A 15,944-nucleotide genomic window follows, 5' to 3' on the forward strand; every position below is an offset into this window, starting at 1 on the left:
AACAGATTGAGACTCTGTTCATTTAAAACTGAACAAGAGACATTTTGTTCAGTAAACACTAAAACTTAATTGTGCTTTTGTTTAACGACAGGTAGATTCATTAAAGCTAAATCTCAATAGTAAACAACTCTAATCCATGAATTAGACAGAGCCGCCTCTCTGGATTTAGACTGTTCCCAGGGGGAATTAACACAGTCTTGTTAAAACAATATGAAACCAATTAGACCTTAGAGGAGGAGAGAGTTGAGAGGGCTGCAAATAAGGAGAGATGAGTCTCAGGCTAATCCTCAAGTAAAGCACTATATTTGCCCAGATAATTGTTGAAAAGATTATTTATAAAATAGCTAAATACCAAGCTAACAAAGTTCTGAAAGGCCTGCCCCCTCCAGTCAGTTCTCCTAAGCTGTATAACCCTAAAGCCCCGCCCCCTTCAGGGATCAGCCGAGCAGCATTTTGGTAAACAAACCGTGTCACTGGGTGGCAACGGCAATGGAACCCTATGGAGCCCAAGTGGCGCGAGGCTTGTGTGTCTGACTCTAGCCAGCTAACTCTGTTTACATTTTAAAAACTGCGACAGTTCACACAACTTTAACACGACATGCATATATTATAGGGATGCACCGATCGATCGGCACGTGACCGGAAATGGCCGATTTTCACGTGATCGGCCTCGATCGGTGATCTGTTCCGGTCACTCTAAATAGCCGATTCTGTGAGCCGATTTTCACATGACGTGCGCGCACCCCAAAGCACCGAGACAGGCACCCAGCCACCACACCACACATGCCAGCATACCTTCCTCGTTGTGGATTTTTTTCACCGTCAGTGAAGTAGACAAAGCTCGCAGTTTGTCACACATGCAAATCGAAAATAAGCCGTGGAGACAGAGGTGCGGCAGTGTCCCGCTCGGCTGGAGTCCAGTCAGAGCGGCTCGCTTCACCTCACTGGCCCCCCTCTCTCTGCTCTCTCTCCCCGGGAAGCGGTGCTCCAGCAACCCGCCACCGCGCACAGCTGGCTTGGCGAGTGTGTCCAGTATAACCATTCCCCGACCTGCTTTTCCATTCCACATCAGCGCTGCTGCCTCAGCCTGTCAAGTCATGTTGTAACGTGACGTGGATACAGGATAGACTATTTGTTTCGTATTGCAAATAGAACGACATGAGAACGACGGACATAATAATAAAAATGCATCGGACTCACAAGTGTGCAACGTTTTCTGTGCGTGACGATATTTTTTCGGATGGCAGATAAAAATAGCATACCAAACTTCGGACTGTGTGTAAACTCCGCCTGATATTCAGACTGAAGATCGTTACTGTAACTCATAAACTCATTTCCCCTCTACTCAAGAGGACTGGTCTGGAGCCAGTCTATAAACTCCTTGTCCATGGATAATTTTGATGTTCTGTTGCACCTGTTTTCTTTTGGAAAAGTAAATGCATGATAGCTGTGGGATATAGGCTATTGGATTTAATTTAATTTTTGTATTCATTGTATTTGCACAAAAAAGCTCTGTCCAGTAGCCTAACCTGGAACACTTTTATTTTGAGATGTGTTTGAGTGAGAAGGTCCTACTTCATGCAAATGATAAGAATTGTTTATTTGTTTATTTGGATCCCCATTAGATGTAAGAATTGTTCTATGAATCTTAATTTTTAAACAAAGTTACAAAAACGTTTGTGTAAGCTGTCAATTGTTGTTTTTAGAAAAAAAAATCGGAATCGGCAAAAATCGCTATCGGCAAGTCAGACTATTCAAAAATCGGAAATCGGAATCGGCCAAGAAAATGGCAATCGGTGCATCCCTAATATATTATACATCAAACTCTTGAGCTACTTCTGCTCTCACTCAGAATGTCAAAATATAAGTGATGTCATGTATAGTTTGTGAGATATTAACGTTTGTTTGGCTCAACTCATACTATTAACTTTGTGCGGGGTTCCGCATTTCTGGGTGACGTCACGCTGATTCGTCCTATAACCGTAAAGCCCCGCCCCCTCCAGTCAGTTCTCCTAGCTGTATAACCATAAAGCCCTGTGTGTGTGTGTGTGTGTGTGTGTGTGTGTGTGTGTGTGTGTGTGTGTGTGTGTGTGTGTGTGTGTGTGTGTGTGCGCGTGCGTGTGTTTCCAGGAGAAGCAGCGCTTCCTGACAGACGTACTCCACGAGGTGATGCTATTGGACGGACTGAGCTCCTCCCATCCGATCTCCCAGGAAGTGGAGCAGGCGACTGATATCGACCGAGTGTTTGACTGGATCGCCTACAAGAAGGTACACACACTCTCTCACACACACACACACACACACACACACACACACACACACACACACACACACACACACACACACACACACACACACACAGGCATGTGCAGGTAGTATTAGTTAGTAGCAGTGTTGGGCAAGTTACTCAGGATGTGTAATCAGTAGCTCATTAGTTACGTTACTCGTTACTTTGCTATATTACTTATTCCCACCTCCCGTAAAGTGAGGTACGACCTGTTTAGCCAGCTCCTTTTAGAACTGAATCCACTTCATTGGAACAGTAATTAACCTTACAGGAGGAGTCAACAATCAGCCAAACTGCAGACTTTTTATTAATTTCCCTATCCACCTCATTTCTAGCTGCCATGATGCCTTATGGGTGCTTCTTCCGGTGTAATCCTCCTGTTTTAACGAGTCGTTAAAAACACTGACGTTGGGAGGGGGGGGGGGGGGGGGTTAACGTGTGGGAGGGGGGGGGTGGTGGTTAACGTGTGGGAGGGGGGGGGGGGGGGGTGGTTAACGTGACTTGATTGTTGCAGCTTGCGCATTTCCTCGTTAACCTCTCATCTGGGAGGTTATTCCATGTCAAAACACTGATTCACCGTGTTTGGTTCGAACTCTAGACCCGCCCAGATGTCCTCAGGGTCCTAGAGGTAGTAGGTTCATATGGCACAAGCATGTCACTTATTTGTTTGGGTCCAGAGCCACAGAGTGATGTGTGTGTGTGTGTGTGTGTGTGTGTGTGTGTGTGTGTGTGTGTGTGTGTGTGTGTGTGTGTGTGTGTGTGTGTGTGTGCGTGCGTGCGTGCGTGCGTGCGTGCGTGCGTGCGTGCGTGCGTGTGCGTGTGCGTGTGTGTGCGTGTGCGTGCGTGCATGTGTGTGTGTGTGCGCGCGCAGGGTGCGGCACTGATCAGGATGCTGGCGAACGTCATGGGACAGCCACTGTTCCAGAAGGGACTCAATGTAAGTTACATACAGATGTCTGTTTGTCTCTACCTGTCTGTCTGTCTGTCTGTCTGTCTGTCTCTACCTGTCTGTCAGTCAGTCAGTCAGTCTGTCTGTCTGTGTCTCTGATACTGCCATGAAAATACAGTAAAACCTTCCTCAGTCTGTCTCTGGTACTGCCATGAAACAGGGCTTAAAATTCACTTTGCAAACTGGGGGGAAATTCCCCTTATGTTCTTCAGATAGGGGGGATTTATAGATTGGGGGGGGGGGGGGGGGTTTCAGCCGATACTATAACCGACAAATATCTGCTTCTCATGTCCGGTAAGCGATAATTTCACATTTTTGTATTTAAAAAAGGAAGTTCTTAACCTGTAGTTTATGCACACCTGAGTCTAAGTTACTATGGCTTTTGTCAATGAGTTTTATCTGCAAAATATAGGCTTTTGGTTCTATCAAAACATTAATTTTTTGTATTGAGTGATACACTTTAATAAAACACTCATCATATTATATCAGAAGTTCTTTGTTTTGTGTTCATAATAGTGATGTCTGTTAGGTCAGAGCTCTGGAATATTACAGTTAAATCATCTATCTTTGCTCACTACATCTGCCTACATCTGCCTTGCAGAAGTCTGTCCCACTATAAACCATTAGGCTGTCTATGTGTGTGTTTCCACCGGATTAAAGAAAAGACATTATGTGATGTTGACTGATGTTTTATGCATTACATAAAATATTACATGTTTTCTTTAATCAGGTGGAAGCATTTTTCAATCAAAGGTGAAACGACACAGATATTATGGTTTATTATAGAGGGACTTACCCCACACACAATTTAACGATAGCTCCGGTTAGCCACTGTAACGTTAGCCGGCTGTTCTAGAGCCACCGACGGACACAAAACCTGGACGTTTCATTTCGGGTAAAACATGAGTTTTTTTATATGGATTACGCCAGCTCTGGGAGTATGAAGTGCTTTGAATGAGCGATATTTGGTCACAACAAATATGCTGCTTACCAACCGGGGAGTCTACACCACTGCTGCTGCCTGAGGTAACGTTGTGCTAACAGTCCGGCCTCTAAATGTGTCCGACACAGCGACCACTCGTCCGTATTCAGCAAACGTTCGTTCCGCTCTGTCGGCTCAACATTGTAGACATTGGTGCGCAAACAATTGCAGACTTGAAGCCCTGCATGAAAATACAGTGAAACCTTCCTCAGTCTGTCTCCAGCTGCTGGCTGCTCTGTGGAACCAGGTTAAACATTGTTATAATTACACTTATAAATAAAGTTATGAATATATTTATGAACACCTAGCCACCCCCCCCCCCCCCTCCACACACACACACACAGACACACGCGCACACACGCACACACACACACATGCAATAACATGTAGTAGTAGCAGTAACATGCAATGCTGTTACTGTACTGCACTCTACTATACTCTATTCAACTCTATTCTACTCTACTACTCTGCTCTACTGTACTGTACTCTCTACTCTACTCTACTACACTCTCTACTACTCTACTGTCCTCTACTGTACTGTCCTCTACTGTACTGTACTCTCTACTCTACTACTCTGCTCTACTGTACTGTACTCTCTACTCTACTCTACTACACTCTCTACTACTCTACTGTCCTCTACTCTACTGTCCTCTACTCTACTGTCCTCTACTGTACTGTACTCTCTACTGTACTGTACTCTCTACTCTACTACTCTGCTCTACTGTACTGTACTCTCTACTCTACTACTCTGCTCTACTGTACTGTACTTTCTACTCTACTACACTGTACTCTACTCTATTCTACTCTACTACTCTGCTCTAATGTACTGTACTCTCTACTCTACTCTACTACACTCTCTACTACTCTACTGTCCTCTACTGTACTGTCCTCTACTCTACTGTCCTCTACTGTACTGTACTCTCTACTCTACTACTCTGCTCTACTGTACTGTACTCTCTACTCTACTCTACTACACTCTCTACTAGGGATGCACCGATATGAAAATTTTGGCCGATGCCGATAACCGATATTAACATTGCTGTTATGGCCGATAACCGATATTTACCGATGTCGATATGATCTGTATAAAACCACATTTTTATGATCATCACATTTTGTACATACTGAAAAACACATGTTAACACTGAATTTGAAAAAGTTATGCATTTCTTTATTTGCAAAGCCTTTGGAAAAGCCCATAAATCATAGATTTACTGCATTATTTCATATCAATGTGAAGAATTTGGCTGATAATGATAACCGATATTAACATTGCAACATCTGACCGATACCGATATGACCGATATGTTAAAAAATCGGCCGATACTGGCCGATACCGATATGATTGCCGATATATCGTGCATCCCTACTCTCTACTACTCTACTGTCCTCTACTCTACTGTCCTCTACTCTACTGTCCTCTACTGTACTGTACTCTCTACTCTACTACTCTGCTCTACTGTACTGTACTCTATTCTACTCTACTACTCTGCTCTACTGTACTGTACTCTCTACTCTACTACTCTGCTCTACTGTACTCTACTCTATTCTACTCTACTACTCTGCTCTACTGTACTGTACTGTACTCTCTACTCTACTACTCTGCTCTACTGTACTGTACTCTCTACTCTACTACTCTGCTCTACTGTACTCTACTACTCTGCTCTACTGTACTGTCCTCTACTCTACTACACTCTCTACTACTCTACTGTACTGTACTCTCTACTCTACTACTCTGCTCTACTGTACTGTACTCTCTACTCTGCTCTACTGTACTGTACTCTCTACTCTACTACTCTGCTCTACTGTACTGTACTCTCTACTCTACTACTCTGCTCTACTGTACTGTACTCTCTACTGTACTGTACTCTCTACTCTACTACTCTGCTCTACTGTACTGTACTCTCTACTGTACTGTACTCTCTACTCTACTACTCTGCTCTACTGTACTGTACTCTCTACTCTACTACTCTGCTCTAATGTACTGTACTCTCTACTCTACTACACTCTCTACTACTCCACTGTACTCTACTGTTCTCTACTCTACTGTCATCTACTCTACTGTACTCTACTCTAGTCAAGTCAAGTCAAGTTTATTTGTATAGCATATTTCATACACAGAGGCAATTCAAAGTGCTTCACATAAAATGGTTGACAGGAAAAGAAAAGAAGAGAATAAAATGGATATTTAAAATCATCACAACAAAACTTTAAAAAAGAGTATAAAAAGTGCATTAAAGAGCATGGGGCAGGTTAGAGACCCCAATCAGTCAATGTGTAGGTGAATTATGGAGGAACTTGATTTTCACATTAAGACACTTACATATACACTACAGTGACTTCTGGGGTCGTTTTATTTTTTGAACTTTTATTTTGACATCTTGGACCCCAAAACTCTGACGTCAGAGTAGGGAGTCGCCAGGCATGCCCGTCTGTCCCTCTGTCTGTCATCACTTAGGTCAGGGCTGTCAGTCACACACTATGGATGCTAACGCCGGTTTTCAGGAGGAAGAGGAGGTAGCAAATGTTTATGCACATGCATGTGATGGGCCTCAGGCTAATTTTGACAGTGAAAGAGAGCAGGAACAGCCCACAACGGACCGCGGAGAGAGAGTTGTGAAGGAGCTTGAAAGCAGCGGAGGCGGGCCGAGGTGCGGACTGTAATTCGACACACACACAAGCGAGCGGAGGCGGGCCGAGGTGCGGACTGTAATTCGATACACACACACGCACGCACGCACACACACACACACACACACACACACACACACACACACACACACACACGCGCGCGCGCGCGCGCGCAAAAGTGACGTATGTGTCCAGCCATCTGGCCGAGAGCCGAAGTCCCGAACACAGTGAGAAAACCTCCCGAAGCTGCTGCTGCAGCGGGGTGCATATTGTCCGGCCAGCCGACCGAGAGGCATGCGAGCCGGGCACAGTTGGGGTGTGTGAGGTGGCTGGCTGTGGAGGTGGCGGTTTCTCCTCCTCCTTCTTTCTCTTTTCACAGCAGAGCGGACCCCAGGCTGCAGACAGCCCGGAGCAGAGCAGAGCAGAGCAGAGCAGAGCAGAGCAGAGCAGAGTAGAGCAGAGCAGAGCAGAGCAGCGGTGCTGTGCGGGGAGGAAGGAGCCGCAGCCTCCCCCTCCCTCGAGTGAAGAGAGCGTATCACACAGCGTAGACACACACACACACACACACACACACACACACACACACACACACACACACACACACACACACACACACACCGAGAGAGAGAGAGAGAGAGAGAGAGGGGGACTGACGGAGCGCCCCTCCACTCGCTCTTTCCCCTCCCTCCCTCCCTCCCGGAGCGAGTGAGAGAGACAGACGAGAAAGAGAGAGATAGAGAGCGTGTCACCGCGCAGACAGCAGGTACACACACACACACACACACACACACACACACACACACACCGAGAGAGAGAGAGAGAGAGAGAGATAGAAAGAGACTGTGTCACGCAGACAAGCAGCAGAGTGGAGCTGACTTGTTATCTGCATGCAGTAACCTGGCGACACCCGACCCATAACTCACTGACAACGACTTACTACAGGCAGCTACTGACTAAATGACTAACTATATACTAAAAACTAACTAGTGATTAACCTACCAACTAACCAACCGACTAACTGGCTGACTGATTGACTTTGACTAGCGTACGTACCTGACCTGCTATCTGTCCTGAAATGCGACTGATTTGACCATGGGAACAGTGGGAGGGGAGAGGGAGACACGCACGCGGGAGCCACTCCCCACAGTGACGTAGCAGACTTTGTCTAACAGAATAAAAGTCTGTTATTTCCTTCTGAAAAAGGAAGGTGTTTTTCTCCATATTTTTTTTCAAACTTTTTTTTTTTTTTTTTTAATGATGCATTAACTTTTCAAATGGACATAGGGACAAGGTTAAGTATACATTTAGCAAAGGAATTACCCTGCTCCATGCTCTTTAAGCAACAGGCGCAGCAGTTGCAGAAAGAGATAGAGGACTCATTGGGTTTGCATAGTAGCTGTCAGCAGTTAAAAGCGACGGTAAACATAAAAGTCTTTAGTCTATTTTTAAAAGTACCGGTAAGTAAGTTTGGGGCAGATCTGAGGTCTTCAGACAGTTTGTTCCAGCTAGAGGCATAGTGGGTAAATGCAGCCTTCCCATGATTTGATTTGATCCTAGGGACAGTTAATAAGCTGGACCTTGCTGACCTAAGAGTTCTAGACGGTTCGTAGCGTGGGAGCAATTCAGCTATGTATTTTGGGCCTAGGCCATTAAGTGATTTATAGACTAATAACAGTATTTTAAAATCTATTCTATGACACACTGGCAACCAGTGTAAGGACTTAAGAACTGGAGTGATATGATCAGCTTTCTTAGTCTTCGTTAGAACTCTAGCAGCAGCATTCTGAATGAGTTGAAGTTGCCTAAGTTCTTTTTTGGAGAGACCAGAGAAAAGGCTATTGCAGTAGTCTAACCTAGATGAAGGCGTGAATTAGTTTTTCTAGATCCTGTCCGGACATGTATCCCCTAATCCCCTTGACTTGACTTGACTTGACTTGACTAATGATCCAGATACAGTCTGTATGTACTTTAATGCTCCAGAGACAGTCTGTATGTACTTTAATGCTCCAGAGACAGTCTGTATGTACTTTAATGCTCCAGAGACAGTCTGTATGTACTTTAGCCCGTCAAAATTTGGCCAAAGAAAATAATGCTTCAGTTCCATGATATTCGATCAATCACGACACATGTAAACAAAACCAAGCCAGGTGATTGGGGAAATTGGCAGATGTGCCCGCCTTCAGCGGATGTACCCGCCTTATATCCATCCGTTGGGAACTAATGGACTCTGATTGGACTAATGAGCGGATGTCCCGCCTAAAGGCTCTTTAGTCCAATCAGAGCTCGTTATGTTCAGACAGGAAGGTGGGAGCCAACACGTGCAGTTTTAACAGATAGGTACTCCACCTCTCTCACTTTCACTCATTTCACATTCAAGGATGTGATAACTCTCCATTTTATCTCTCCATCTCTCTCTCTACTTCTAGGCATACTCTATACTCCTCTCACCCTTCCTTTCTGTCTCTCTCTTTCTTTCTTTCTGTCTATATTATGATGCTCTCTCTCTCTCCCACTCCTACGCTGCTGCATAATTCAGACACTGTACTGTAGGACAAGAGGGAGGAAAGGCTAGAGTGAAAATAGACAGAGTAGGAACAGAAGGGCAGGAGAGAGAGAGAGAGTCAGAGAGAGAGAGAGAGAGAGAGAGAGGTGAAGAGGTTTGAGAGGAGGAAAAACGATAGAGGATGAAAAGAAGGAGAGGGCGTTTTGAGAGGACTCACACTCTGCTGTGAACTCGATTACCCTCTTTCTCTCGCCCTCTCTGGCTCCCTCTTTGAGAGGACTGAGTTGAATTAACAGCTCATTATTGATCTCTTGATAAATAAATGAGAGGTTTGGGAGGAGAACAGAAAAAGGAGAGATGAAGAAAAGGAAAGGAGAATGAGCACATTTTGCTGTGACCTCGATTACCCTCTCCTCCCCCCCCCCCCCTCTCAGGGAGGGAGAGAGAGAGAGAGAGAGAGAGGGAGAGAGAGAGAGAGAGAGGGAGAGAGAGAGAGAGAGAGAGCTGAATCAAATTAAAAAAAGATCATTATTCCTCTTACAAAAATGCCCAGAATCCGACTCCTTCAGAACAAACAGAGAGACAGAAACACAAAGCAAAACAGAACACAGTCAAAGACTCCATTACACTTGGTATTAATGTGTCTCCGTGTCCACATTGAGAGATCCGATTGCGATCGGATCACGCAAGCTCCATCGCAGAAAAACAGCACTGACTGTTGTTGGACGTGGATTGAAGAGTCCCTGACCACTTCCGGAGGTGGTTTGGCCGATCAGATCACAATCCGTCCTCGATGTGTCTTGGATGCATTTACACCTGTGCTGTCATGTGGTCAAGCACCATCCCATTGCAATCTGATCAACCAAAACACATTTAAATGCCAGGTGTGAATGGGGTCATAGATTCAACATGAAAACTGGTGCCTTTCAGGGAGCTTGGGACTAAAGCCCTGCCTGAGCCTAAAATGTAGGCCCAAGCCCGGCCCATTAAAGCCCTACACCACCTGAGCCCTACATCACCTGAGCCCTACACCACCTGAGCCCTACACCACCTGAGCCCTACATCACCTGAGCCCTACATCACCTGAGCCCTACACCACCTGAGCCCTACACCACCTGAGCCCTACACCACCTGAGCCCTACACCACCTGAGCCCTACACCACCTGAGCCCTACACCACCTGAGCCCTACACCACCTGAGCCCTACATCACCTGAGCCCTACATCACCTGAGCCCTACACCACCTGAGCCCTACACCACCTGAGCCCTACACCACCTGAGCCCTACATCACCTGAGCCCTACATCACCTGAGCCCTACACCACCTGAGCCCCAATTGTTTATTTCAAAACAAAACCTACCCCAGCAGGGGGTCTGGGGGGTCCCGTCGGGTTCGGGTCGGGTAGCAGACTTCTTATATAGACTTAAAATAGACTTCTTTTATAATAATAAAAAAAACAGGCCCAGCCCGACCCGACCATGGGGTATCAGGTTCGGGTCGGGTAGCAGACCTCTACTTGGGAGAGTCCCTGAGGTCTGAGCACCTCACAGTGATCAGTCTTTTGTCTCCGCTACTGACGCGGTCGGCCCGTGGCATTGGCGCTAGAGGCTAATGCTAGCATTAGCCCGTGGCGTCGGCGCTACAGGCTTATGCTAATGCTAACGCTAGTGGGGTCGTCCATCCATATAGGGCCGCCCCAGATAACATGGCAATGTCAAATAACAGTTGACATCCTCTGTCCTCTGTCCTCAGTCCTCTGTTGTGGAAATGGCCACCGAAACACCAACCTGATCGAGACGAAGACAACCTTGTTGTGATTTGGGCGACAGCTCTCATTTCGACATTATTCGTTTTTTGCACAATTGCTCGAGTGACATCACCGATGACCTCACTCACTGATGACATCACAGAGACCTTCACTGATAACATCTTCACAGGACAGGAAGGCGGGGGAGGGGAGTTATGACCTATAAGGGGGTCACCATTCATTTGGCCAAATGGAAAAGAAGCAGTTTCAGCTTTTCTCTTTTTAAGGGGGCAAGGTAATTTCCAGCTAAACTGAGATATCTAAACCTTTTGGACTTTCCACATTTGAATGTGATAAGCCCGGCCTGGAAAGGGACAGGTCTAAATTGAAAGTAGACATTTCCCTGGTCTGATAGTGTTAGTCTGACCTTTAAAGGGACAGGACACCATTTTAACTGAGATGAGATAACGAGACATCACGTTGTTGCTGATTCAGCTGTGAGCTGTAGAAGTGATTCACAGTAGAGCCAAGGTAAGCTCTACTTCTCTATCTCTCTGGTCCTCAGGAGACTCTCAGTCTGTCAGCTCCTCGCACTGTGAAACACAGTCCCAGGCCCAGCTATTTCCTGTTGTCAAGTGAGGAGTAATAACAACAATGGATGAGAGATAGACGCTGCTACCGACACTGCTTTTAAATCAATTAAAAGTACCACTTACTTTTAAATCAGGGCTCTCTGCTTTGAAGGCATTTCAGGAGATGTTTTTTGCGTTCTCCCGATTCAGGCCGATACGTTAGTGTCGAGTGATTGGTTAGTTAGGGAAAATAATTCCCCTTCCCCTCATGGAAATCGGTTAGAGTGGAGGCGATGTCAGACTAGAAGGTTAATTCACTAGCATAGAGACACTGCGGAGCGCGTCATCATTCAGAAACCACGCCCAAAACGGGGGAAAACAGAAACCCCCCCGTCCAATCCTGGCGTTCTCCTATGTCGCGTGCATGGTTGCGTGTTTCACAAAAAGATCGTATATACGGAAGATGAACACTCCAACTTACTTCCTGACAGCTAGATCCACATTTTTCTTCTCGCCAATTCTCAATGGCTTCCTTGTTTTGCTCAGGAGTACAAAAAACTTGAACTGGCGATTTTTCACATTTGTTGTCTGCGCAGCCCCACCGCACAACAGCTTTTAGCTGTGTTTAATTCAAGGAAAATGACGCTGGTGTATGGGAGTGAACGGACCGATTTCCCCCGTGATGGGCGTGGCCTATTTCATGCAGTGTCTCTAAAGCACAACAACGAAACAATGAAAAGAAAGTGGTTTATCGCAACAGGTTGGGAATGAGTGGGGTGGTGGTGCAGCATCTGGGAACCCGAGGGTTGAGACTCTGAGTGGGGGTAGTGCCTCGAGCGAACACACGGGCTTCATCATTTTTTTATTTTTTTTATTGTCTGTACTGATACTGTTTACTGTTGTCATACTGTCTGTCATCCCCCCCCCAAGCGACCTAATGGCAGCTTTTCTCAAAAATTGCAAAGTTGTATGATCAGGTGCAGGGGGGGGGAGGGTTTGGTTCTTATTTTTTTGAATTAAAGTGTTTTTTATTTTCAAACTTAGACAAGAAAATAACATTACATTACATTCAACAGACATTCCCCAATCCCTCCCCCCACCCCTCCCTCACCACAGTTCACGGTCAATATAATAGTTGTTTCCAACCATATGGCTGGAAGCCCTACAATACAGAGTCAAACAAGAAAACAATACAAATTACATAATATGAGTGACTTTGCGTTGAGAGAGTATTAGTTGGGTATACATATTACAGCTAGAATGTGCTACATCAATTCTGGATCAATCAGTTGCAGATTAATGGTGTCCATATAGCTAATATACGGTTGCCATATATTCATGAACTGATTGTATCTATTTCTCAGAACATAGGTTATTTTCTCCAAAGGTATACATTTATTCATCTCTGAAAACCATTTTGACAAGGAGAGAGGGAAGTCTGATTTCCAAGTTGAAGCTACACACTTTCTTGCGACTGCAAGTGCAATCTCCACAAATTTAATACTATTGGAGCTAAGATTCAAATCTGCGAAGTTGCCAAGTAGACACAGTTCAGGTTCTAAAGGAAAAGAGACCCCTGTAATACAGGACATGGTGTCACACAAGTCATTCCAAAAGTGCCGTAGTTTCACACATAACCAAGTGGCATGTAAGAATGTACCTTCTGTTGTACCACATCTGAAACACATTTCTGAGAGTGCACTATTGTACTTATGTAATTTCTGAGGAGTATAATAAAGCTGATGAAGAAAATTATAATTAATAAGTCTGAACCTTGAATTGATGGTGGAACACACACTTTCTCGACACAGATCTTCCCACCGAGCCTGATCTATGCTTGTGTTTAAGCATGACTCCCACCTTTCTTTTGATTTATGTATGTTCAACTTAGGGCACTTTTCCATTAACAGTGAGTACACTCTACTTATAAATTTGTATGAAACTTGGTTATCATGGAGTAGTTGTTCAACACTGAATAGCTCCGGCAAGGACATTTGATCACCAAGCGTATTCCTAAGAAAATCCCTTAATTGAAGATATAAAAAAAAATGCTTATTGTCAAGGTTGTAGGTAAGTTTCAACTCCTCGAATGACATAAGAGTCCCCTCAATATAACAGTTTTCTAAATGGGTTATTCCCTTTTCATGCCAAAACTTACATAGTTTACTTTCATAAATCATAGGAAGGATTGTGTTTTGCCATAACGGTGTTTTGGGCGATAGGTCTGTTTGATGGCCAAAAAATTTACGAATTTCACACCAATTTCTTACTAAATGTATAGTGAGGGGATTCTTTGTTTTGACTAAGACACTTTTGGAATTCAATTTGTATATGATGTTACATGGAACAGTTTCACCTAATTCAAATAATTCTATTTGGGTCCAAGATGGGGCTGGATCCAATTCAAACAAAAAGGAAACAAAACGAATTTGTGATGCCCAGTAATACATTTTAAAGTTAGGGAGACGAAGGCCTCCAAAGCTGTAGTCCCATGTCAATTTGTTCAATCCTACTCTTGGAGTCTTGTGGTTCCAAATACATTTTCTTACTATTTTATCCAAGTGTTTAAAGAAAGGGCCAGGTAAAGGTATAGGCAAAGACTGAAATAAATACATTAACCGTGGTAAGACATTCATTTTGATACAGCTGATTCTTCCCAGTAACGATAGGGGTAGATCTATCCACTTATTCAGGTCTTCTTCCAATTTTTTAATTAAAATGGAATAATTCAACTTATAAAGGTTCTTCAAATCTTTGTCCAATGTTATACCTAAATACCTGAACCCCTGTGATGACCATTTAAAGGGTGTGATCTGTTCCAGTCTATTGTAATCAAAACTATTCAAGGGGAGTATTTCACTCTTGTCCATATTGATCTTATATCCTGAAAATGAGCTATATCGCTCTAATAATGTGTGAAGTCTACTAAGAGAACCAGTTGGATCAGTAAGGAACAAACAAATATCATCAGCAAATAAACTTATTTTATGTGTTACCTGACCCACTTTAAAGCCCCTAATATTAGGATCTGTTCTAATAGCCTCTGCTAAAGGTTCTATGGCTAACACAAAGAGAAGAGGACTCAAAGGACAGCCTTGTCTGCTGCCTCTGAAGAGAGGAAATGTGGATGATGTAGTGCCCTTACAACTAATCTTGGCCTGTGGCTTAAAGTAAAGAGTCTTGACCCAATTAATAAATGAAGTGCCAAAATTAAATCTGGATAAAACATGAAAAAGATATGGCCATTCCAGCCTATCAAAAGCTTTCTCAGCGTCTAACGACACCGCAATGCTTGGTTCGCAACTTGTGTTTGCCATATGTATTACGTTAAATAACCTACGCAGATTGTTAGTGGAAAATCGTTTCTGTATGAAACCGGTCTGATCTGTGTTTATTAAAGTAGGTAAATATTGCGCAAGTCTAATGGCCATTGTTTTAGAAATAATTTTATAGTCCGAATTAAGAAGGGAAATTGGTCGATATGATGAACATTTAAGAGGGTCTTTATTTTTTTTATGAATAACTGTAATAATAGCTGTGGAAAATGATTCAGGCAAGCTTTGCGTTTTAGAGGCCAGATTAAAGACCTTCATAAGAAGGGGTGCAAGTGCGTCTTTAAATTCCTTGTAAAATTCGGGCGGAAAGCCGTCGTCACCTGGGGATTTGTTTGACTGTAAAGAGGATATTGCCTTATTTATTTCTAATAACATGAAAGGTCTGTCTAGATTATCTCGATCCTCATTTGCAAGGTTGGCCAGTTTTATAGAAGAGAGAAAGGTGTCCATCTGCGAGGTGTCGTTAGACGCTTCAGAAGTATAGAGTTGAGAGTAGTACTGCTTAAATAAATCATTAATTTCCTTAGGGTTAGAAGTTATACTGCCCTCATCTGTTTGAAGGGAGTTTATGGTTTTCGAATTCTCCTCTGTCTTCAGCTGCCAGGCCAAGACCTTATGTGCCTTATCCCCCAATTCATAGTATTTCTGGTTAGACCTAAGAATGGCCCTTTCTGCTTTATAGGTGCACAGAGTATTGTATTTAAGCTTTTTGTTAACCAGTGAACGGTATATTTCTCTACAGCTAGACTTTTTGTGTTCTCGTTCCAGTAAGGATATTTCTTTCTCGAGTTGGGATATCTCTGCTGTGTATTTCTTTTTTAGACCAATCGTGTAGGATATTATTTGGCCCCGTAAGTAAGCTTTCAGGGTGTCCCATAATATGAAGTCATTTGGAGCCGTTGGGCAATTAATGTCACAAAAAGTCTTGATGTGGTCCCT

The 15,944-nt window shown here is 44.1% G+C and overlaps 1 protein-coding gene across 1 annotated transcript in view; it reads left to right on the forward strand.

The window, feature by feature from the left end:
- trhde.1 (thyrotropin releasing hormone degrading enzyme, tandem duplicate 1) overlaps positions 1-15,944 on the forward strand; it is a gene marked incomplete at both ends in the record, with an annotated part of 207,594 nt that overhangs the window by 92,524 nt on the left and 99,126 nt on the right. The window contains 2 exons of the mRNA XM_083638308.1: positions 2,131-2,268; positions 3,159-3,224. Of these exons, the coding sequence (XP_083494434.1) occupies positions 2,131-2,268; positions 3,159-3,224 (204 nt within the window). The remainder of the gene's footprint in view (positions 1-2,130; positions 2,269-3,158; positions 3,225-15,944) is intronic.

This window comes from Poromitra crassiceps (genome assembly GCF_964638095.1).
Source record: "Poromitra crassiceps genome assembly, chromosome: 6".
Lineage (NCBI taxonomy): Eukaryota > Metazoa > Chordata > Actinopteri > Beryciformes > Melamphaidae > Poromitra > Poromitra crassiceps.